This window comes from Cervus canadensis, chromosome 14, assembly GCF_019320065.1.
Source record: "Cervus canadensis isolate Bull #8, Minnesota chromosome 14, ASM1932006v1, whole genome shotgun sequence".
NCBI lineage: Eukaryota > Metazoa > Chordata > Mammalia > Artiodactyla > Cervidae > Cervus > Cervus canadensis.
In genome coordinates this window covers 44,375,904-44,402,822 of record NC_057399.1, presented here as the reverse complement: position 1 = coordinate 44,402,822, position 26,919 = coordinate 44,375,904, and the positions used below count along the sequence as shown (strand labels likewise).

The 26,919-nt window shown below is 34.7% G+C and overlaps 1 protein-coding gene across 1 annotated transcript in view; it reads right to left on the bottom strand.

Annotated features, from left to right (window-relative positions):
- CNTLN (centlein) overlaps positions 1-26,919 on the bottom strand; it is a 313,542-nt gene that overhangs the window by 36,534 nt on the left and 250,089 nt on the right. The window contains exon 19 of the mRNA XM_043486610.1: positions 4,471-4,662. Coding sequence (XP_043342545.1) covers positions 4,471-4,662 — 192 coding nt within the window. The remainder of the gene's footprint in view (positions 1-4,470; positions 4,663-26,919) is intronic.

Genomic DNA, 26,919 nt, shown 5'->3' with positions numbered 1-26,919 from the left:
TTTGTTGTTTGCACAGCTTAGGGGCCAGAGGTAGTAACTAGAGTGCCAGGGATCCCTAGCTTTCAATTTTGACTCAAGTTCCAGGAAAACACGTACCCTAAGGTATTATTTAGTGGTTTGATATTTTGGATTTTTACCTATAAGATAGTGTTGACAGACATCTATTCATGTGTTAAATTTAAAAAGTATTAAATTAATATAAATATAATAAAAATAATAACCTAATCTTAAATTCTTTCTGGAATGACTATTCATTCATTTAGAAATAATAATTCAAGATTACATTAACCAATGAAAGTGAAAGTGAAAGTCACTCAGTTGTGTCTGACTCTTTGTGATCCCATGGACTATACAGTCCATGGAATTCTCCAGGCCAAAATACTGGAGTGGGTAGATCATTCCCTTCTTCAAGGAATCTTCCCAACCCAGGGACTGAACCCAGGTCTCCCACATTGCAGGCAGATTATCTTTACCAGCTGAGCCACCAGGGAAGCTCCCACATTAAGCAATAGTGATACTTTAATATAATTATATTGTTATAAATAGTAACACTACATTAATTGGTATATTACTATGTCTAATTTATTACTACTGTATCATTATATAGAGATGCCTTTAAAATACATCATGATATAAACGGCTACTCAGCCTTGCTCTGAATGGTCCCAGGCTGCTGTTTTTCTAGTTTTGTATTTTGACCTTAGAATTTTTATATTTTCTTTATCTGTTAATCTGTTGATCATAATTTCATTCTTCTCTCAATATTTCTGCCTACAAACAACCATCCTGTCCCTTAGTATGCATACTCTAATTTGCTGCCTTTGAGGTGTTTTCTGCTGAGAAGGTAAACAAATAAACTCGTTACAGCTGTATTTAAAATAAAAAACAATAGGTAGTAAATGAAGAGTGAGAATATCTTCAACAGATTAAACTAAGCAGATTTTAAGATAACTGATTCTTTTATGTTTTTTAATTTATGCTTGTTATTTTAGGTGGCTGAAAAATGCAATAATTCTGACTTCTGGATAATTGAGGGATTATAGAATTATAATAAATAAAACAATGCCAGCTTGACAGATACTTTTGTCAGACTCTAAATCTCACAGATATTTTAATCCTCAGAAATCCTTTTGAAGTGGGTACAAAGTCGTCCCTGCTCTAGACCTCTGGAAAAGCTAAGTAATTTCCTCAGTCAGGTCCCACAAGAAGTTACTGGATGAAAAATGAACGAAACCTAGGTCCCCTGACCCTTTTCCATTTCCTACAACATAATATTTATCTGCAGCTACAAAATCTGGAGTAAAAGACATATTTCAAAGATGCCATAATGGTAATAATCTATCTTGGTTAGAGAGTTTATCTGTTTACGTTTATTAAATTCTTTTTAAAATTTCTGAATAAAAGCATGGACTCTCGAGACCTATTGACTGAGTTCTAATCTCAGCTCTGCCTCTTTAGTAGCTTTGTTACCTTGAACAATTAACTTACTCAGTTTTCTTAACTATCAAATAGATATAATAATAGAACTTCTCTCATAGGCTTGAAACGAGTAATGAGTTAACATTTTTAAAAGACTTAGAACTAGACTGACAATAGATTATATACAAAGTAAAAGTAGTTTAAAAACTATTATTCTTCGTTATTACTGCAAAGCTGGAAGAGAACACAGTATATGTCAAAAGTATGCTTTCAACAATTAAGTGGTCAAAAAAATTACAAATATTAATTAGTGTACTATTCAATCCAGATTGCATAAAAAGCTACGAATTAAATAGAAATAACCAATGTATATATCATTCACTGGAAGGCAATTTTATGTCACTACGTATCTTATTATCTATCTATATAAAGTTGAGTTCCTTGAGAAAATGTGTCCAATGTGCATAAAAATGAAGCTACAGAAAATGCACATGAGCCCTCTAATTTCTGAATGAACCATGTACATCTCAGAGGTATACCTAAGAATTTACATAGAAAAGTTTTAAATTCATTGGATAAAACAAAACAGATGGATGTAGATCTTTAAGAGATTAAAATCTAACCAGGTTTTTTTTTTAAATAGGCATAAAAAACATTAAGTAGAAAATACTCTATTTCTTGGAAAATCATGTTAGCAATTTGATACCTGTTATGGGCTGAATTGTGTCCTGGCAAAATTCATATGCTAAAGTCCTAACCTTCCCCTACAGAGTACCTCAAAATGTACTTGATAGGGCTTTTAAGGAGGTAATTAGGCAAAATGAGGTCACATGGGAGGGCGTTTATCTAATATGACTGGTTTCCTTATAAGAGAAAAATTAAAACAGGCCACACAGCTTGAGAGATGACGATGTGAGGGCACAGCAAGAAGGTGCCCATCCACAAGCCAAGGAAAGAGGCCTTAGAGGAAATCAAACCTGCCACTCCTTCAAGCTTAGATTTCCAGACTCCAGAACTATGGGGAAAAAAACTTATTATTCAAGCCAGCCACTCGATGGTATTTTGTTATGGCAATCCTAGCAAACCAACACAATATCAAAACATAAATTGTACTACCTAGATGACTAGGTACTCAAAAGTACCTAGCCCTCCAGAATATTTCCATATTAAAACATGAAATAAGACAAAAGTGAAGATTTATCCTTTTTGTCCCTATGTAGCCTGGTCAGTGTCTCAGGACTCCAGGTTAGATATGGACAATGTCACTTCAAACTTACATCAAGCATGATCTAAATTGCTTTAGGCATTCTTATGAGTCTCACCTTTAAGACATATTCTTTCAAAGTGAGGATGATTTATACATGGGTAAAAACTTACACCATGGGACACCATGCTCCAAGAAGCTTACAGATATCCATATAGGCCTATTACCAAAATTTGTTGCAAAGTATTAAAAGTAAGCAAAATCAAATAAGTAAAATAAAAATCAACTTATAATTGCTGACAATTTTAAAAATTTAGAAGTCAATTAGACATTACTGGATTTAACATTCTATTTTTATCTTGGTGAAAACAAAACTATTAGGCACATAAGACAAATATAGAAGAATCTCAGAACTGTGAATAAAAGTCTCTGTGGTAGATAAGATCAAAGAAGACCTCAACGGATTTTATCCTCCATATAAAATCTAAACACTGAAATGTTCAATTTATACATTTTACTCCATTGTAATCGGTCAGAAACACATTTTAAGAGAAGATATATAGTCCCAAACTTGCACAATTATTTTTTTTTCATTTCTATTATGTAAGATAGTTAAAACTTATAAAATGTAGTTATTAAAGCAAGTTCTGTACACAATAGCTCTCTGAAAAAATGATTTTTAATAAGCATCTAAATTAAATCAATTGTTTAACCTGATTATTAATAATAAAGCAAAATATTTTCAAGCAATAGTACAAGAACTTATTTTTAAACTTTATCCTAGTTTATCTTACTAGTAATCCTTCATTTAAAGATGTTATTATTAGAGAGAACACATATAATATTTTGGATTGAAATCAAGAGTCTATCGGACAATTCTATACCCTAATACTCTCATAACAGTCATGGTTATTACTATTATATTCTGTGCATTTTCAACCAGAATTTTCTTTCCAGTAACTCTCATTATAGCTATGGTCCCACATACATTTAGCTTCCAGCGAGCAATCCCACTGAAGAAAATAATTAATATGTGAGGAATAAATGAGCATGTTTTAAGAAGCATGAAAGTAAACTTTCCAATTAAAACTCACAAATCTGATTGCTTACAAGATATTTCTCTTTAGCATAAGGCCAATCTTACTTTTTAGTTGCTGACAGTTTCACCTGGACTTAAGACATGAAGTGAAGTCGCTGAGTCATGTCTGACTCTTTGCGACCATATGGACTGTAGCCTATCAGGCTCCTCTGTCCGTGGGATTTTCCAGGCATAATTCTTTATAAACAAAAGGAACACTGCTTTTTATTCTCACTCTCCGGTTTAACTTGTTGAAATCTATTAAACCAACTCACCTTTGCTCTGTGCTTCCTCTCTTTTCCTCTAATTCCCCATCTCCAACAAAGAACCACCAAATTAAAATAGTAGCAAATATGTACAGGAAAGCAAATCTATTTATGTTGATACATTACATGTTTGAAAATAATTCTGTTCAGTGGCAGGCAGAGAGGAATTGAATAGTGGAATAAATGGCAATGGCCAGTTTCCATCATCTCCTAAGTTAGGATCTCATAGTGTCTTGTCATTTTTTTCAGAGAATAGTATTATGAATTACCAGATAAGAATCTACCACGCTAAAATAGAAAGATGAGGTTAAGTGTAGTATTAATAATTTAAGGATTATTTATACCATAATTTACCTTTATTAGTAAAGTTAAATTAGAATTGACAGAAACATATCTTTAAGGATTCTTTAGTGATATCCTTAAAATATTCTTTAAGGATATCTTTAAACATATCTTTAAATAACTTAATACATGCTTTCATCTTTAATAAAATTTATAATCACCTTTAGTTTACACTGCAATTGCTTCATTTCCAAATCCATGCTCCTTGAAGGGCCAAGTGATGTAATCTGTATCCGTGGAACTGTTACCCGGGCAATTTCTTCAGTCAAACATGTGATTTCAGATGAAGATTCTACTGTCTTTAGTAAATCTTCTTTTTCTTTTCGAAGCTCAGCCAAATCTGAATTTAGCTTCTTTTTAAAGAAAATAAGTATAAATTTGTTATAAAAGCAATTACAGTTAACTATCATGTCAACAAAGGTCTGTCTAGTCAAGGCTATGGTTTTTCCAGTAGTCATGTATGGATGTAAGAGTTGGGTTATAAAGAAAGCTGAGCACCAAAGAATTGATGCTTTTGAACTGTGGTGTTGGAGAAGACTCTTGAAAGTCCCTTGAACTGCAAGGAGATCCAACCAGTCCATCCTAAAGGAGATCAGTCCTGGGTGTTCTTTGGAAGGACTGATGTTGAAGCTGAAACTCCAATTCTTTGGCCACCTGATGCGAAGAACTGACTCATTTGGAAAAACCATGATGTTGGGAAAGATTGAAGGCAGGAGGATAAGGGGACGACAGAGGATAAGATGGTTAGATGGCATCACCGACTCAATGGACATGAATTTGGGTAAACTCTGGGAGTTGGTGATGGACAAGAAGGCCTGGCATGCTGCAGTTCATGGGGTCGCAAAGGGTCAGACACAACTTTGCAACTGAACAGAACAACTAGCAGCATCAATTTGTATAGGTAGGGAAATGCTAACCAAAAAAGTGACACTAATTATAAAAAGTTATTTTATAGAGATTTTAATTTCCACTAGTTTTTGCTTAAGATTGTAAGGCTTTTAAAGGTTAAGAGAAAATAGACTAGCTGTACTCAGTATCTTTTGGTTAGCTGGTCTTTACTCATGATGTGCTATTTCTTTGCCTTCATATAAATGCGGGTATGCCAGAGATTCACATATTTGATAACCTTGTCTTCAGGGCTGATATCCTTAACTTGTAAAAGCCAAGCTGGAGCAGGACAGGATAACAGATGTTAGTTGTTTATTCCATTGGGTAAGTCTTACCACCCTATATAGCAGCCAAAATGCTTCTCATTTAGCAACATAAATGTTAAGTCCAATTAGTGGAAGAGGCTTATTAGAGATTTAGTTCAAATAAATAGCATACAAATGAATTCGCTCTGTTTTATGCACTTGATTGATAGTTGACAAGTCCTCTTTGTAATGCTGAGGTAGACTATATTGAATTCCTTATATTTGAATTTTTAATAACATAAACATTTTACTAAATGACATACTGGTAATGCTTTTACGAAACAGTGTAAAAGAAACCATCTTAATGTTATCCCCTCTCATTTACCAATCTGTAGTCAGCAGAATGCCACCAAGCTGTAATGGCATAACAACCTAGAGATCCTTAAGAGGATAACTGCACTACTATTTTATTATTCCAAAGAAGCTTATAATATGGTAGTTTAACATAAGGAACAATTAGACAAAATTGCTTAAATCTCTCAGAGGGAGAAAAAATCTTTCTTTGTTAAGAATTCTAATTAAAACAGTAAAAGATCTGCTAACACACAGCCATATATATATGGGACATAAGTTATTTAAGCATTAACACTATGTTTAAACACAATCTCTAAAAGAATACCAATAAATCTATAATTTCATATGTATGTCTGTGTTCATGTGTATACTGTAAAATAAGAATATTTCAGATCATGAATTCAGAACTAGGGCTTGATATATTTGAGATTAAACTATGTTTTTGTGAAGTAAGAAGTATGTTCTGATGTTAAAAATCTGTTTCTTTGGCTCTATTTCAACCTATGATCTAAAAGGGTGTTTTTTTAGATTTTCAGGAAATATTCACTCCTTGATTGTCCCAAAGGTAACAACTACTTAACATCTAAAAGCAAACTCATAATTTCCCTAAATCTGAAAATCTTCCTGGTTATCATGTTCATTAATGCTCTGTGTCCAATCAATTGTCAGGTTCTATAAATGATATGATGTTTCTCATACTCATTTCCTTCTGCAACTTTCTTAAAAACGAAGACTTATTATCCCACTAAGACCATTCCAATAGCCCTACAGGCAACTTTTCTCTACGTTCAAACCATCTTTTATGCAACTTCCCAAAACAGCACTGACCTGTGATTCTCTTATTCAAAACTCTTCAGAGGTTCCTCAGCTCAAAAGACTAAAGCTGAGATATTTGTGGTTATTATAAAGCTCTGTCAGATTTACCTACAATTTGTGTTTCAGTCAGACATCACTTGCAGTCAAACTTACCTACTCTTCCCCAAAGCTTTCAGCCATTTCTACTTTGATGACTCTACACATGGTATTTCCTCTGCTGAAATCTCTCATGTGTAAAGTATTTCCTCCTTTCTGAAGCCTTCTCTGCAGCTTTCTTCCTTTTTTTTCAACCAAGTAGCTTCTTCATTTTCTTAGCTCCCATAGCATGTGCCTGTTCCTCAACCATGAACCCAAGTAAAGCCTTGAGAGAGGACTATGCGTTTGTTCACCTATGTATCCACCCCCAACCCCAATATGGTATCTAAAAGCTATGCCTTCTATATACTAAGAAACAGAAGAAAGATTTCAAAAATTCAAGCCTACCTTTTTGTAACACAGATGGTACTATAAAGGCGCATATTGATTTCATCTTTTATTTATAATATTTCTGTTTTTTGCTTCTGAACTTCTTATTTTGTATTGGGGTATAGCTGATAACAATGCTGTGACAGTTTCAGGTGAACGGCGAAGGGACTCAGCCATACACATATGTGTATCCTTCTCCACCAAACCCCACTCCCAGCCAGGCTGCTACATGATATTGAGCAGAGTTCCATGTGCTATACAATACTATTATCTTATTACTATACAAATTAAAATACATTTTTATTAGCAATGTGATATTTGTTGTTTAGTCACCAAGTCGTGTCCAACTCTTTGCCACCCCATGGACTATATTATAGCCTGCCAGGCTCCTTTATCCATGGAATTCTCCAGGCAAGAATACTGGGTGCCAAGTTGCTCAATCATGTCTGAATCTGTTATGCCCTGAACTGTAGCCCACTAGGCTCCTCTGTCCATGAGATTCTCCAAGCAAGAATACTGGAGTGAGTTGCCATTTCCTTCTCCAGGGCATCTTTTGCATCCAGGGATAGAACCTGCGTCTCCTGCACTGACAGGAGGATTCTTTACTGTTGAGCCATACTTTTACTTAAATAGTATGCAACAGAACATTTGTCAATCCTAAAGTTAGTGCTTTGCATCTAAATTAGAATTTTTGAGAGTTTCATTTGGTAGTACATAACTCATGGCTACAATCCCAGGTGGAATTTCAAGAAACACTGAAGACTAAATTTTGATGAATCAATTTTCTTCCTAGTGGCTTCTCTTATTTGTTAAACTTGTATGCAATTAGATATATTCTTTCCACAGTGGCAAATCCTAACTTCATAAATATATCCTTTGTTGAGCAAAGACCAAGGCAATAAATGTATTTCTTTAAAAGATATGTATATGTAGATTTTAACTTCAATGGTATAAAAATATAGTAAACAAAGAAACACTGAAATTATGGAGACAATAAAACAAATGACCTGTTATTAAAATATAAATCTTGCTTTCATTAAACTATTTTAAATCTACAATCTTTAGAACATATTTTCAATATTAATTATATATGCTTAGAAATGCTACACAGCACCTGTTGAAATAGAGGAAATACACAAATCATAATATTCTATCAGCTTGGAATCCTGATTATCCATTCGCATTTTGGACAAGTAATAATGACTATTCTCAGTTTAAGAATTCTGTTCCTTATTTGAGAAATTTTATAGAGTCGAGAAGCATAAAGAATAACTTTCTTTTATTTATACTTGGTTTGGAATGTGAGACTGTTGTGGTGACCTTGTTAGAAAGTGATTGTGCTGTAAAATCTACCAATAAATTAAAATGACCCTTAAAATCACGATTTTTCTCTTTTTATCAGAAGCATGACTCCTATTTCTATATTACCTTTCCACCTCTAATCAAGATTTTAAAATAATTAAGTCATATCACATTAAAATCATAAATAATACTAAAACCATGGAAGAGTTGTAATTTCTGGATTCAAATTTGGGATATACTGCTTACCCGTGACATTGGTGACACTTACTGAGTGACCCTGAGCAAGCACTTGATTTCGTTTCCCTACTTAAAAACAGATGATGCTTGCTTACCAGGTAAAAGTAATTTTGAGGGCAGATTTTTTTTTTTTTAAATCTATGACCAGTTCAGTTCAGTCGCTCAGTTGTGTCCGACTCTTTGCAACCTCATGGACTGCGGCATGTAGGGCCTCCCATCCATCACCAACTCCCAGAGTTTACTCAAACTCCAGTCCATCGAGTCAGTGATGCCATCCAACCATCTCATCCTCTGTCGTCCCTTTCTCCTCCCACCTGTAATCTTTCCCAGCATCAGGATCTTTTCTAATGAGTCAGTTCTTCGCATCAGGTGCCAAAGTATTGGAGTTTCAGCTGCAGCATCAGTGCTTCCAATGAATATTCAGGACTGATTTCCTTTAGGATCGACTGGTTGGATCTCCTTGCAGGCCAAGGGACTCTCAAGAGTCTTCTCCAACACCACAGTTCAAAAGCATCAATTCTTTGGCGCTCAGCCTTCTTTATAGTCCAACTCTCACAGCCATACCTGACTACTGGAAAAACCATAGGTTTGACTAGATGGACCTTTGTTAGCAAAGTAATGTCTCTGCTTTTTAATATGCTGTCTGGGTTGGTCATAACTTTCCTTCCAAGGAATAAGCATCTTTTAATTTCATGGCTGCAATCACCATCTGCAGTGATTCTGGAACCCACCAAAAATAGTCTTTTACTGTTTCCACTGTTTCCCCACCTATTTACCATGATGTGATGGGACCGGATGCCATGATCTTAGATTTCTGAATGTTGAACTTTAAGCCAACTTCTTCATTCTCCTCCTTCACTTTCATCAAGAGGCTCTTTAGTTCCTCTTCACTTTCTGCCATGAGGGTGGTATCATCTGCATATCTGAGGTTATTGATATTTCTCCTGGCAATCTTGATTCCAGCTTGTGCTTCCTCCAGCCATGCATTTCACATGATGTACTCTGCTTATAAGTTAAAATAGAGTGACAATATACAGCCTTGATGTATTCCTTTCCCGATTTGGAACCAGTCTGTTGTTCCATGTCCAGTTCTAACTGTTGCTTCTTGACCTGCATACAGATTTCTTAGGAGGAACGCCAGGTGGTCTGGTATTCCCATCTCTTGAAGATTTTCCAGTTTGTTGCGATCCACACATCCAAAGGCTTTGGCATAGTCAATAAAGCAGAAGTAGATGTTTTTCTGGAACTCTCTTGCTTTTTTGATGATCCAACAGATGTGCAATTTGATCTCTGGTTCCTCTGCCTTTTCTAAATCCAGCTTGAACATCTGGGAGTTAACAGTTCATGTACTGTGGACGCCTGGCTTGGAGAATTTTGAGCATTACTTTGCTAGTCTGTGAGATGAGTGCAGTTGTGAGGTAGTTTGAACATTCTTTGGCATTGCCTTTCTTTGGGATTGGAATGAAAACTGACCTTTTCCAGGCCTGTGGCCACTGCTCAGTTTTCCAAATTTGCTGGCATATTGAGTGCAGCACTTTCACAGCATCATCTTTTAGGATTTGAAATAGCTGAACTGGAATTCCATCACCTCCACTAGCTTTGTTCATAGTGATGCTTCCTAAGGCCCACTCGACTTTACATTCCAAGATGTCTGACTCTAGGTGAGTGATCATACCGTCGTGGTTATCTGGGTCATGAAGATCTTTATTGAATAGTTCTGTGTATTCTTGGCACCCCTTCTGAGAATCTTCTGCTTCTGTTAGGTCCATACCAATTCTGTCCTTTATTAAGCCCATCTTTGCATGAAATGTTCCCTTGGTATCTCTGATTTTCTTGAAGAGATCTCTAGTCTTTCCCATTCTATTGTTTTCCTCTATTTCTTTGCATTGATCAGAGGAAGGCTTCCTTATCTATCCTTGCTATTCTCTGGAACTCTGCATTCAAATAGGTATATCTTTTCTTTTCTCCTTTGCCTTTCACTTCTTTTCTCAGCTATTTGTACGGCCTCCTCAGACAGCCATTTTGCCTTCTCGCATTTCTTTTTCTTGGGGATGCTTTGATCACTGCCTCCTATACAATGTCACGAACCTCCATCCACAGTTCTATCAGATCTAATCCCTTGAATCTGTCTGCCACTTCCACTGTGTGATCGCAAGGGATTTGATTTAGGTCATACCTGAATGGTCTTGTGGTTTTCCCTACTTTCTTCAATTTAAGTCTGAATTTTGCAATAACGAGTTCATGGTCTGAGCCACAGTCAGCTCCTAGTCTTGTTTTTGCTCACTTGTTATATTTTAAGTTCATATTTTTATTGTTAGCACTATTATCTTCTGGGAAACGCTATTGTACAGTCTAAGTGTCCTAAAAGCTGAGAACCTGAGTTAATAACAAGTTTGCTATATACATGTACACAGACACACATATACACATATCAAATAATTCTATAATTCCTCTCATGGAAGAAACCTTTTTTTGTCTTAAGTAAATTAAAAGATGTTTACTCCTTGGAAGGAAAGTTATGACCAACCTAGACAGCATATTAAAAAGCAGAGACATTACTTTGCTAACAAAGGTCCGTCTAGTCAAAGCTATGGTTTTTCCAGTAGTCATGTATGGATGTGAGAGTTGGACCATAAAGAAACCTGAGCACCGAAGAATTGATTCTTTTGAACTGTGGTGTTGGGGAAGACTCTTGAGAGTCCCTTGGACTGCAAGGAGATCCAACCAGTCCATCCTAAAAGAGATGAGTCCTGAGTGTTCTTTGGAAGGACTGATGTTGAAGCTGAAACTCCAATTCTTTGGCCACCTGATGAGAAGAACTGACTCATTTGAAAAGACCTGATGTTGGGAAAGACTGAAGGCAGGAGGAGAAGGAGATGACAGAGGATGAGATGTTTGGATGGCATCACTGACTCCATGGAGAGGAATTTGAGTAAACTCCAGGAGTTGGTGATGGGCAGGGAGGCTGGCATGCTGCAGTCCATGGGGTCGCAAAGAGTTGGACACGACTGAGCGACTGAACTGAACTGAACTGAAGTGTTATTTTTTCCTAATTTAAGATTCCTTTCTAGGATACAAGCCAATTTAAAGCAGATGCATTATTCTGACTTTTTATTTCTCCAGCAGTGCAATTCCTCTACAATTTTTTAAAAGTTTGTATCAATTTAAAAGTTGACATCAATGAGAATAATACTGAGATTTTTATTGATTTATGTGTAGTCAAGTATATTAACCAAAGGTTATAAAATAGAAGTTAATACTATAAAAGTTCAAAATGAGACACTAGTTATGTTATTTATTTAAATATAATACTGAAGATGCAGAAGTCTTTAAAAACAAAAGCACTCTCTAACCAACTGTAAGAAGAAACATGAATATATTAGAGAATTCATTATTCAGTAATGAGCACTGTGGTAGAGTCCTGACAGAATTCGTGGATGACCCCCAAACGGCCAACCCCTACTTTTGTGATTTGCACCTGTGAATATGAGAGACTGTCCCTTGCAGGATTACACTGTTTGCATTATGTTATATGCAAAAGGTTTCTGTAGATGTAAATTATGGTCCCTAGTCACATGACTTTGAGTTAATCAAAAGCAAGATTATCCTGACTGGTCCTGAATAACCAGGTGAGCCCTTTAAAAAAAGGTCAGAGAGAATCTCCTGATGGCCTTGAAGAAGTCACCATGTTTTGAGAGGACTACAGATTGGCCCATAAGGTAAGGACCTAAGGAAGACGACAGGTGATGAAAATGGTCCTCAATCAAGAAAATAGGGACTTCAGTCCTACAACCAGAAGGAGCTAATATTTTCCAACAAACACAGAAGCTTGGAAGAAAACCCTGAACTCCAGAAAGAAAAGCAGCCTGGCTGACACAATGAATCAACCTTGTTGATACTCTGAGCAGATGATCAACTAACCTGTGCCAGATTCCTGACCATGGAAACTGAGTGTATGTTGTTTCTAAGCTGCTAAATCCATGGTAATTTGTTACATAGTATGGAAAATTAGTACGAATCCCATTTTGTTTTTAAATGCACCCCATTTCTTGAACGGATTCCTTTTTCCCTTATTGCCACCCTGCCTTCCCTTAAGCAAGTGTCCTGAACCTACATTGTATATTGATAGTTTATATAATACCCTCACTCAGTTTTATTTTTTTCCTCATCTATAAATTTGTGTTTTGTGTTTTTTAATTGCTCCAAAAATTGTTCCAGCTTCTCAGACAGAAATATAAATTGCCTATTCTAGATCTGCATTTTGTAGCTTAACTGCCAAGCAAAAAGAGGCTTGTTTTCTTTTGCTGCTCTCAAACAGTAATCCCATGAACAGGGTAGATAAGGCTCCCTGGATATACTCTCCTTTATTCTTTACATGGGAGTTCATTCATGACTTTTATTTTGGGCCCCAACTTGCTATTTTCTGGAAGATTTTGCTAGATAATATCTAGATTCAGGACCTGATTAAATATCTATGATTCATTCTTTTTACACATGTTATGCAGTAGGCACTGTTATTAGCTCTGTGTTTTCTATAATAAATAAAAAAAGTTTTAATCCTTGCCTTTGGATAGTTATCAGTCTATAACTGAGAAATATATCACAATAGACTACAGTAAGTAATACGGAGAAACAAATCGGGGAGCTAAGGGAACTGCTGCTGTCTTCAAATCCTGTCTGGTAAATGTGAGTTACAGCCAGTTTCCTTCCATGTATATCTCTTGATTTGTTTTGTCAAATATTTCCTGGAAGATAGGTATAACATTAAAGGCCAAGGCTAGATCTACAACCATCCTGCTTTCCGACTTTTACTCTAGAGAAGGCATCTGCCTGACCACTGCTGAGTAAACTCTAGGCAGTTGATGAGATGGAGGGTCTCTTCTCCAACAGGGAGCCTCAGTAAACATTTTAAAGTTCAAGAATGAATTATCAGAAAAAATAAAACACGGCCCATGGAAAATATAGTATAGTTAGAGTAAAAAGAGAAAAAGGGTTTTAGAAAAAAATCAAATCAGAAAGAATCATTTCCCTAATCAGTCCCCAAAACAATATATCTTTAGATACTCTCTTATCTTGCTGTCTCCAAAGAATAAAATATTCAACATGATACTAGTTGTGTAAAGATAATGCATTTTGAGTATTTAACTAGTTGAGGAGCAGCAGAGTAAAGGAACAGGATATGGTACAGCTCTTCATTTCTTTTTTTAGGCTGATTCTGACTCTTTTTTTTTTTTTTTCTGGATAGTAACAACCCTATAGCATTAAAAAAACATTATTCAGTTCTCCACATATATTTTTCACCACTGGATTAGAAACTTAAAATAATGAAGCATTTAAACATTTGAAAATAATTTTGGTTAGGGTAGTGGGATCTGAAAAGTAGACACATGGAAATGCTAGAAAACCCAACCCATTCACGAGGGTGAATGTCAGGGTCACAGGAGCAGGAATTCTGGGAAGCATGTGAAGGAAATAGTTGGTGGCAGAAGGATTCTTTCCAGTCCATGCTGGGACAAAGGTGAGACATCAAATGTTAGAAAAGGTCAATAAATAACCAGAGTGAGTGAGGGTTAGTTCCCACTTATAATAATAGTGGAGTCTCTTTATTTATTTATTTTTTTTCCTTCTTTCAAAACTCAAATGCCTTGATGGTCCAAGCAGGGTAAGCAATTATTAAATGGGAATGGTCTGTTTCCCATTACTTCACCAAAATCTTTAATCTTGAATTTTGCATAGGACAGAATATTGAATGAAATTATTTCACACTGAATACATAAGTTCATTTATATATCACAATCAGATTTTTCTGGCTCACACTTAAGTACAGGCAGCAATTTTTAAATCCTATATTATGATCTTAAGAAATTATACCAAGGATTTTGTTACCAGAACTAAAGCAAAAAATACTGAAGAGAAAACTCTAGTTGCAAAACATCCATGTAAATTTTATGTGCCAGATTGTCTTAGAAAGTCGCCACGATCTTATGATATTTCTCCCTCCTGTGGATAGTGTTAATATTCTTTCATTGGGAATATTTTTGTTTTGTAAATAATAAAACTGAAAGAAATAAAATTCTGCGTGTCATTCATGTATAAAACTAAAAGCACAGTCACTTAATTAAAACATTATATGAGTTACAAAGAACACTACATGAGTTTCTAGGTCACTAGCAAAATATTTTCCATACAAGTACTTATCTAGAAAGAGAAATAGTTCAGATTAATAACTCTTTCAAGTTAGTAACAAGTGTTTTAACTTAAAACATGAATTTTCCTTTGTTATGATACTTAAGAACCTCAAGAAAAAGAATTAAACATTAAAAACTACCAACCAAAACAACAAAAACAAAAAACAAAGATCTCAGGCAGAGGTGGATTTATTTATGCAACAAAATTTTCTTATGAAAAATATACTTAGTTACAACATCATTCATTTACAAACTATTTTCTGACAAGTTTAATTATTAAAAGCCTACAGTATGTTTCACCAAATGTCAAGCAAATGAAGGTAATATAGAGGACTTTTTACCAATGCTTTTGCTAGTAGTTAGACTTCAGTAGCCTTTAGAGACCATTAAGTACCCTTTGGCTAATTGGCCAATGGTAGATTAATCCTCTCTTTATTCTAGCAGCACTATTTTAACAGCCTTTACACTCTGTTAGTGTAGCATCTGAATGACAAAATAATATTGTGCATGAATAATAAGCAGAAAAGTTAAATTAACATTTCATGTTTCACATGCCACACCTGTGTGTCAGAAGAACTTTCTTTGTAAGTCACTGACATTCAACTTTTTTAAACAATCGCATGTTGACATCTTATTGAGGTGAATCTTCCTAATTACTGCTAATTGCCTATCAAGAAAAGAATCTCTTTTCATGAAGTGCAGTTGTCTAGTACAGATGAACCCAGCTCCAGTGTGCACATTAAAGACAAAACATGACACTTATGGTGCTACTTTGTTATAAGGTCATACTAAATATGGTTTGCAATTAACAAAGCAGTTTTTTATAGTACTGAAAATGCCAATCTGTCTTGTGCTCAAATTAGATTCTATCAAAGAAATATGGATATCTGAATATGGACAAGAGATACGCTACTCTCAGTAACATTTACAAGGAGTAAAATGAATTCAATGCCCTTATGCTTTGTAATGTAAGTTCCAGATGATGTCCAATAATTATATTGTAAACACACCTGAATATTATTTCTCAAAATGGAAATCAACTATTTTCAAATCTATTTTCAACTATTTTCAAATCAAAACTATTATTTCAAATGTCAAATTGTTTAAATAGCTTACTAATGTTTAATTTTTAAAATAACCCCAGTACTAAAAACATTTAACATGTATCTTTTAATCTGTATTAATAGTTTTGACATTCCAGGCATTTACAATAATTATTAACCTATGTGATACTAGCAATATAGTGTTTTCAAAATAATCTGAATAACAAAGTTGATAGATTTTAACTGGACTGACGTTAAACCTCATCACTTACACTTCTGTTTTTGCAGCTACAGAAAAAGAATCAGCAAAAAAGCATTATATAGGAAACTCGAAAAATTAACTAATACAACTAACTTTTAAGTATTACTGGAAAAACAATCAATATTTGGTTTATTTATAGCAAGAATTGCTCAACTGTAGCTCTGCTATTATTTCAAATCACCTATTGTAGTTACGAAAACAAAAGTGCCCTTAAAACTTACATGTGCGTGTGTGCTCAGTTGCTCAGTCACGTCCGACTCTTTGTTACCCCAAGAACTGTAGCCTGCCAGGCTCGTCTGTCCATTCAATTTTCTAGGTAAGAATATTGGAGTGGGTTGCCATTTCTACTTCAAGGGATATTCCTGACCCAGGGATCAAAGCTGTGTCTCTGGTATTCCTGCACTGGCAGGTGGAATTCTTACCATTAGGGAGACAGATATTTGGAACCAAAATAATTCATGATTTTTACTAGCATAAAAATTTCTCAGTGTTCATATGGTAATGTTTTAAGTTCAGTTTCAGTCCTCCATATATCTGATCTACACATGGCATGCTTACTGATGATCATCAAGTTGCAATGCGTTCCCATTCTGATTTCCGTCCCCAATGGTAATGAGAGAAAATTGGCAGTACCATCTGATATGCCAAAAGAGAAACTGAACAATGTCTTTCTAAATCCCTCTTTTTAATCCCCCTTCTCTTGCTTTCTACTGCTTAAACTCAGGTAATTCAACACAGGAATGTCTATTCCTCACAGGTACTATAATATATACATATATCCTCTTAAATTCTATTTTTCCTCTACCCCTTTTATCAACACTTTTTTTCAGTTACTTAGGTTGTATAGGGGCTGGAGCAAAAGTTGGGGTTCAGTTCACCCAAACTGAACCACTAAAACAATGAAGAAAAAAGAAATAAACATGCCAAATCACCAAAACTAACAGTTGATGTTCCAGGGTGATATTAATAATTTATCTGTATTTACATAAAGAACAGTCATAAAATTTCAAGTGAAGTTACAAATAGTGATTGAGTTATCAGGAACAGAGGTGACCAATTTCTAGAATATCTGCAGAAGTCTCATGAAGTCTGCCTCATTTTCCCCAATTAAATATGGTTTTCCTAAGCAACAGATTTCAACACTTTTATTTGATTGCTTTTTCCATCCTAGTGGAATGATACTGCTTTTTAATGTACTGTGTTTTATTGCACAAAAAGGCCTTCGCGAACTGGTCTGAGAAAACTAATGCCCACATATATAGTATTGTTAGTAAATGGAAGTCATAGCCTACACAATTAAAAATTGCTCGTAATACTTAACTCTCATATAGACTTCAGAAGAAAAGTATTAGTATTTCTTCAAAAAATTTTTGACTTCTAAAATTTATAATAGACTGATATATTTCTGGAATTCATATTTTATAAGACATATTCATAAGCCTTCTAAAATGCATGTAAATAAACATTATGTTTATTTAAATTATATAGGACTCAATTCATATGACTCATGCATTATCACACTAATCTAAATGAAATATTACCAGCTTTCTGGGTAATAAACCCAAAGATCATCATTTCTAGCTCCACATTTATATATTTAAATGAGTAATACATTTCTTAAATATATACTAAATATGAACAAAATCTTACTACTTAGAAAATGAAATTTTTTACTGATAGGGTCAATAGTTACCACATGTCTTTCCTGAGTTGTACTACATCTAAGCTCTGCAAACAAATTACTTGGATTAAAGCCAGTTGGGATAGTTAAAACACACTACAACTTATTACAAACTCAACAGCAGCAGTACTAAGTTTTCATTTGATCGTGATTACATTTATAAGTATGGCCTACTAAGATTCTCAAGGGAAACAAGTTAATAATGCTTTTCTCTATTTCCACTGCAAGCTTCACAAGATTCTAGAGAGTAAAAACAGGATATTTCTTTATAAGAACGGTTTTTGTCATCTCTGGATCTGATACTATAAAAGATTATTGATATCACTTAAAATGGAATCTTTTCATTAAAAATTAATATATGTGGAAATATATATTAAAAAGGTAAAAAAAAACCTTTCATGACATAGAGTAGAAATTTCTTTTAAAGGAGAAAAAAAGATTTACAAATCATGGACTTAGACTAAATTACATAGTATATTTCTTATTGGTTTTACTTAATAAACTTTAACACAAAAATTTCACATAGGAACTTCTCCCACCATACTTCATTTCATTTTTCTATTTAGAATTATCTTCTGTTCATCATATTCTTTCAAGTAGGAGAGCTTGACCTAACAGAGTAGTCACTCAATAATTTACCTGACTCAGTCAGTTGTGCTAAGTGAAATGTTATGATTTATATAGATCTTTAGGAAGAGGGTAGTCTGGAGTTCTTTTCATTTTTATTCATTAAGCTGGTTTCTCTGCTTTCCTTCTGAATCAGTGGTTCACAAAGAGTGCATACTACTTAGATATATATTTTTCAAACTGGGCATTTCTGAGTGCCACAATGATTGGCAATGAAATGGGTGAGTCAGGAACATCAGATGGGCTGCAATGTGTATATTGGTTCTGCCCAACAAAACTGCTCTGTATCCTGTGTAACTTTCAAACTTCCCGTCAATTATTCATGTAGATGAAAAATATGCATATAATGAAATGAATTATATATCCTAACTAAAAATATACAATAAACAAAGTATTTTTTCCGGTACTCTCAGAAATTTATAAACTGTTTAAATCGAGGGAAGACTGAAACATGAGAAAGAAAAATCCCTTTCCTTCCTCTGGGTCTAGGCTCTAAGGATGTTACCACAGAGACAGTACCCATGGCCAGGGCCACATGGAGAATGCTGGTCTGAGAGGCAGACACGTGAGATAAAGAGAAACCTTAAAGACATCAGTATCTGGTTCCAGTTAAAGTTATTCTTCCCAAGTCCATCCTTTGATTTTGTAAGCTTCCCTGCCCCCCGCCCCCTGCCTCCCCCTCAATGTTAGTTTGAGTTCAGTTTCTATTACTTGCTATCAAGAGTCCTGCTAGTATAAAGCCTTCTTTAAAAAGTCCAACACCCTCTTCTCAGCTGTCCTATTTTCTATTCCTCTATGGCATCTGACATTGTCAACCAATGCTTCTCTTTATCTAGTTGAAAATTTCCCCTTCCTTTCTGCTTGACTGTACTCTCCCACCTTTTCCTTCTCTAATTTCTCCTCTGCTCATACTCCCACAAACTTATTATCTTGCTACAAAGATCTGTTCCACTCCCAGTGTCTTTTTCTGGGATAATCACATCAATAGATTTCTTTTTTCATTTTTTATGAAATATTTCAAATATTCAAAACAAATATCCCTTTATCAATCACTCAACAAAGGCAATGTATTTCCAACAGAATTGACGGTCATGATCTTATTTCATCTGTCTCACCGGAAATAAAAATTATCCTGAACATTTTTGGTGTTTATAATTCCCTGACATTTCTTTATATTTTTAAACAAATGTATTTCCAAAAGACATACAGTGATTTTAAGACATTCCTTTTTTACATTTTAACATCTCTGAATTTGGGTTCCATCTTCTCTTTCTGGATACATATAATTCCTGCTATAACTTATATATTTCTTTTTAAAAATAGCATATTTTGTTGAATATTGGTAAATAGAAATTGCATCTTCTTAGCATATATTGATTTTATATCTAGCAACCATGGGGTCCCAAAGAGTTGGACACGACTGAGCAACTGAACTGAACTGAAATGAATCTAGATGAAATCTGCTATTAATTTGTCTTGAGATTCTATGCAGATAAGCATAGTATTTGGAACAAATAAAATTTTTTTTCTTCATTTCTAATAGTTTAAACTTCCATTTCTTTTTCTTAATGTGTTGTCTGTGCCCTCCAGCACAATGTTTAAGATGACCAGTCACAGTAGGCATAAATGTCTTCTTCCTGGTTTTAAAAAGAATTCTTATAAATTCCACCATTAAGTATGATGATTGTTTCAAGATTTAGGGAGATAATTAACAGAGTAAGAAAGTTCTCAGTTATTCCTAGTTTATTAAGAGAATTTCACCATAAACAGGTATTTAATTGTATCAAAAGACTATCTGCATTTTTTTAATTGTGAAAAAATCATATAACATGAGATCTACTTTAACAAATTTGAGTATAGTACAGTTGAATTTTGCTTTTTTAAAAAATCTGTTTAAGCCACTCCTTGTCTTTTGATTTAGAAATAAATGTAAATTCAATTACATTTAAAGTTATTATTGATAAGAAAGTACTTACTATTTCCATTTTGTTTACTGTCTATCTTAACAGCTCTTTTTGTCCCTCTTTTTCTCTCTTATCTTCTTTTGTAATTTGTTAATTTTTATAATAATGAGCTTTGATTCTGTTTCATTTCCCTTCATGTATCTTCTATAGGTATTTTCTTTGTGGTTACCATGAGGCTTACATAAAATATCATATACAACAAACCATTTTAAGCTGATAACTTGAGTGAACATCAATTAAACTTGACTTCTAAATAAATCTGTATTCTTTAACTTCTCCTTCCCAAACATTTTATGTTATTGATGTTATAGATTACATCTTTTTATATTGTCTGTCCAATAACATATTTTTAAGTCATAGTTCACATACGTTCGTCTTTTAAACTCTATGCCAGCACTAAAAGTGATTACACACTGTTAAAGTATCACAGTATTATATGCAGAATATAGTATCACAGTATTCTGTATTCATCTATATAGCCTATATATTCTCCTTTACCAAGTAAGTGAGCTTTATAATTTCATGTTTTAATATTGCTGTTTAGCATCTTTTCATTTCAAATTCAAGGACTCCTTTGAGCATTTCTTGTAAGTCAGATCTAGTGGTGATGAACTCCCTTGGCTTTTGTCTGGGAAAGTCTTTATTTTTCCTTCATTTTTGAAGGGGTCTTTTACCAGATATAGTATTCCTTGATGGCAATTTTTTCTTTTGGCCATTATTTCCTTAAATAAGCTTTCTGCCTCGTTCTTTCTCTCTTCTCCTTCTGGAACTCCCACGGTATTGGTCCACTAGATATATCCAATAAGTCCCTCAGACTTTCTTTACTCTTTTTCATTTAATTTACTCCCGTCTTGGGTAATTTCAAATGACCTGTCTTTTATTTCACTGAGTCTATGTTCCACTTATGAAGTCTGATGTTGAACCCTTCTGGTGAATTTTCAGTACGATTATTGTATTCTTCAGCTCCAACATTTCTTTCTTTCTTTTTTTTTTAATATGGGGAGGGAGGTGGGAATGTTCAGGTTCAGGATGGGAAACACATGTAAATCCATGGCTGATTCATGTCAATGTATGGCAAAAACCACTACAATATTGTAAAGTAATTAGCCTCCAACTAATAAAAATAATTGGGAAAAAAAATTTTTTTGAATAAACATTTTCTATCCCTTGTGGCTCAGCTGGTAAAGAATCCGCCTGCAATGTGGGAAACCTGGGTTTGATCCCTGGGTTGGGAAGATCCCCTGGAGAAAGGAAAGGCTACCCATTCCAGTACTCTGGCCTGGAGAATTCCATGGACTGTATAATCCATGAGATCGCAAAGAGTCGGACAACAAAGACTGAGACTGAGTAACTTTCACACATACACATCTCTTGCTGAAATTCTCATTTTGTTCATGAATGATTTTTTTGAGCTCATTGAACATCTTTATGATGGTTATTTTAAATGTTTGTCAGACAATTAATATACCTCTGTTTCTTTAGGGTCAATTTCTGAAGATTTATTTTGTTCTTCTGATTGGGCCATTTACTGTCTCCTTGTGTTCCTTGTAAGTTTGTGTTGTTGTAACTAAACTTGAAGAACTACACATCTCTTCTGGTCTTTATGAACTGGCTTTGCATAAGGAAAGGTCTTCATCAATCAGTCCAGCTAGACTGGGATGTGACCTTTTCTGGGGATGTGACCTCTCCCAATGCATGTGTGTAGATTTCTAATATAAAGGATTTTTTTTCAGGAGCTGATAAATTCTTGCTCCCTCCGCTGTCTGTCTTCTGTACTGAGGTCCTTAGGAATAGCAGCATGCCACCTAGCTCTTTTTTGTTCTCAGCAGCACCCAGGGATGTACCTAGAAAACGCCCAATTCTATCAGTGTCCCAAACTGGGCTAAACAGATATTCGTCCCTCAGGAAGCCACTAAAAAGCCAGAGCCCTGGACACACACTCCACTCCTCTCTGAGGGAGAAGCAACTGAGCTATATCACCTTCCGTCTGCTGTGACATGGCTCCTCTGGAACAGCAGGATGCCATCCAGTTTCTTTAGGTTCTTCAGTGACCCCCAGGTATCTATACTACGGCAGGTCCCATCAGTGCCTTCAGACAGCTGAGAAAGAAGCCAGTTCCTCAGACAGGCTTAAGGTCCAGTATATTCTTTCCCTCCATGGGGAGAAGATGGGAACGGGGAGTTTCTCCCAGATTACAAGGTGGTGTGCCAAAGTGTAGGACTATATCAAAACAGTGCCACAAATTTCGCAAGCAACTTCAGTGCATCTGGCTATGCACTTGTCAGGGGTGCAGGTGCCTCTTGACTGGTTTCTGGATTTCTCATAAAAGGAACTGGTCTGAGTATTGTTGAAATGGTGTCTCTGTAGGAAAAGATCTGGTACTTCCTATTCTGCTATCTTGTTGATGTCACCCTAGATTCTGCAAATTTAACATATTTTCTTCCCTTCTTTGTTATAGTGGTAAATTACATGGATAAATTTTCTAATGAAACTTTAAATTTCTAGGATTTCCTGGTTTATTCATGATTTTTAAAAATATATTCTTTGATTAAATTTACCAAGGGTTTGGAAATCAGTGCTATAACTATGTTTATATTAATTTCCATTTCTAACATTTTTTTATCTTGTATTGTCAAAGTTATGTTACCCTCATAAAATGAGGAGGCAGTTGCTTCTCCTTTTTCTGCTCTTTGGAAAACTGTGTGCCTGGTAGAACTTAGATAGGAAACTCAAATCTCAATCTCACCTAAGCATTCATAATGTAGTATTACTTTTTTTATTAACAACTTTATTAAGGTATACTTTACATTCCATAAAATTCATTCATTCATTAAATGTATGGTTGAATGACTTTTAGTATGTTTATGGACTTGTGCAACTGTCACCACAGAGTAATTTTAGAACATTTCCATCATCCATACCAGAAAGAAACCTCATGCCCATTCGCAGACACTTCCTTCCCATCCAAGGCCTATACAATCACTCATCTAAATTCTATCTCTATAGATGTTGCCTTTTCTGGACATCTCATAAATGAAACATTACTGTATGTGGTCTTTGTAACTATTTCTCCTATTTAACCTGTTTTCAAAGTTCATCTCATGTTGCAGCACATGTTATTACTTCATTCCTTTTCATTGCTGGGTGATAATCCACTGGATTGTTGCTGTTGTTCACTTGTTCAGCTGTAACCGATTCTTTTAGACCCCATGGACTGCAGCATGCTAGGCTTCCCTGTCCTTCAACCTCTCCGGAATTTGCTCAAATTCATGCCCATTGAGTCAGTGATACTATCTAAATATCTTATCCTCTGTTGCCCTCTTCCTCTTTTACCTTTAATTTTCCCCAGCATCAGGGTCTTAACCAACGAGTCAGCTCTTTGCATCAGGTGGCTAAAGTATTGGAGCTTCAGTATCAGTCCTCCCAATGACTATTCAGGGTTGATTTCCTTTTAAGATTGACTGGTTTGATCTTTATGAAGTCCAAGGGACTCTCAAGAATCTTCTTTAAAGGTATTTAAAGGTATTATATTTCCATCTGAGTACCAATTGGCCCATATTCTATGTTACACTATGTATTACTTCATTATCATTTAATCTGGAGTATTTTCTCAATATTCATTTTACTTTTTTCTTTGTCCCTTAATTATTCAGAAATGTGTCCATAAGTTTGCATCAGAATTTTTAAACTTGACTTTTTAAATTGATTTTATCTGTTAGACAACATTTTTAATATGGTATCAAGTTTATGAAAAGTGTGGAGAGCTGTGTTGTGGCCTAGTTACATGATCATTTTTTGTAAAGGCTTTTTATTGCTTTGTTCAAATAGTGTATATCCTTAATGACTTTTTGTCAGCTTTTCCTTAAAAGTGCTGAATTATCAATTTTTACATTACTTATTTTGAAGTAAGTTGTATTTTCATAAGCTTTCTGATCCTCCTAATAGGAAAACTCATTGAAATAACTAAAATACATGCACATTTATTTATATTCTTCAATAATTCTCCTTTTCTCATTTCTCAGTTCTTCACATGGACTCATCCTAATCAGCAGAATTTGACACAAGTGGTTGTACATGTCTCGAAATACTTTTATCACTTGGCTTCTTGGATCCATCTTTCTCTTGGTTTTCTTTCTAATTAACTGGTCTCTCTGCTCTTGGATTTTCCTCATCTACCCAAACTCTAAGGGTTGGAAGGCTCAGGGCACCTCTTCTCTTCTTTAATCTACCTTCATTCCCTAGGTGATCCCATTCAGTCTCATGTTTTTAAATATAATCTAAATACTCCTAACCCTAAAATTCATACCTCTAGCCCAGGCCTCCCCTCTAAATTTTACACTCAGTTATCCTACTGCTTACTTGCTGTTTTCATCTCAGTGACAAATTACACTTGGTTACAATGGTAAGCTGTCAATGACTTTTAGCCCCTAGGGTTTTACATTTATTTTTTGACAAATTCTGGTGTGCATTTATAAGAATAATTGTTATATTTTATCCAATTTTGTTGGTATGCTTTCACATAAGGTTATAAAACTCCCCAGGTGAGGATAGCATGCAGCTAGGGTTGAAAACCACAGATATATCAGATTACTCACTACTCTCAACAAAGTACTTTTTCATTTTAATGCTTTTCCAAGCTTTCCTTCTTCTAATGATTTTGTTCCACACACACGAAACTTTAAAATCAAACCAAACCTTATGTCTAAGCCCAAATGCCACCTCTTTCAAAAGCCTTACTAAATAATGACCTCAATGAAAAACCAGTTTGTCTCTGTCCACTACATGTCCATGGTACATCTTATGTACAAGCTATATATATAACAGTTCCCTTGTATAGTAGTTCACATGTCTAATTTCCCTACTGTATCTTGTACAGGGACAAGAACCATGTTTAATTTCTTACTGAATATCACATTATTGGAGAGTCTTACACGTAGTAGGAGCATTAAGCTAAACTGAATTATAACAAATACAAACACACATATCTATCCATGTGCAAGCCAATATATTAGGCATTTAAAACCAAACTCTAAAATACATGGATATTTAAAAATCATAATAATCTCACAGTGAGAAAAATGTTATATTTTGTCATATCCAGGTATGGTGATATTTTAAAGAGAGACACTTACCTAAAAGTATATTGATGCAAAGTGAAAAAACTACTAGGAATATAAGTAAGACTGTGTAATATATTATAACACTGATTCATTATTAACAAAGAATAAATTCGCAACTGATGTTTTCAGGTCACATTTTCTTAATATTGTCTGTTGTAAGATCACAAGTGAATCTGAAAATGGTATAAGAAGTATGATTTTACAGTACATTGTGTTCTGAGTGATAATAATAGTTCCTAACAAAGTCTAATATAAGGCACGGACATTCTGTTAACAAATATCACTTGGTTCATCTAGAAGATAGGACGTAGGAATAAGACAGTCACGTCCAATTCCACATGGATTCTCAGCTCAGATCCTGGTTTTTGCACAGTTCACCTTGCGAACATGATCCGAGTGACATTTCACAAATTCCTGGATAAATGTTGCTACACTCTGCTAGGAGAGAGACAGGCTATGTCATGCACAGATCAATAATAGCACTGTGTTTCATCAGCCTCAAAATCAAAAGTGCTTCATCTGGCAAAAGCCATGGCCCTAGAGAATCTGACATATATAAACTGAATACCCTACAAGGAATGTTTACTACACAAGCTATTGGGGTAAGATAAAAGAAAACTCTAGAGATTAACAATGAAGTACAATAAGAGAGTACTAGCTTTCTACTTCGTTATTACTACAGGCGTGAACACAGATCACAAAAATGGAAATGAGGCTATTTAAAATTCTACAATTCCTGACAGGAAAAAAAAGTGGGCCCAGTACAATAAACACCTTCAATCTTTCAAACAAAGGTTATGTAAAAAAAAATAAATAAATAAACCAAAGACAAATATAAGTTTACGATACAATAGTAATTGTATGAATCTACACAGATGAAAATGTTTTATGGAGGTTGACAAAATACAAAATTACAGGGTTTGCTTAAAGACTCTTCCTACTTAGTAGTTATTATGCTCAATGTTTATGTGCTAAATTAACCTAAAAACCCAAGATATTTATTGAATGGGTTATGCTCTGTTGCTTTTAATGGCAGATTCTGACATTTGGCAAAATTCTATATGCGGTTTGATTAAACTAATTTAAGATTAATTGGTTAATGTAACTGGACAAGAGACAAAGCAAACTTGAAAACTCAAATCCTAAAATGACTTTACTTTGTTTAAGATGGGTGTTACCAAAAAAGTTTCTGAGGACAAAATCTGCTGTTGCGGAATTTAGTTGTATCTCATTCAGAGGGCAGGGGAATCAATAATTCATCTAGGATCAGAGAAGTAACAGCAGTGTATACTTTCGACACATATATTGAAAGTGCATATTTATGACATGCCTGTTGAAAGTGCAGACTTATGACGTGTATGTTGAAAGTGCAGACTTATGAGTGAATGCTGAAAGTACATACTTATGACACTTTTTTT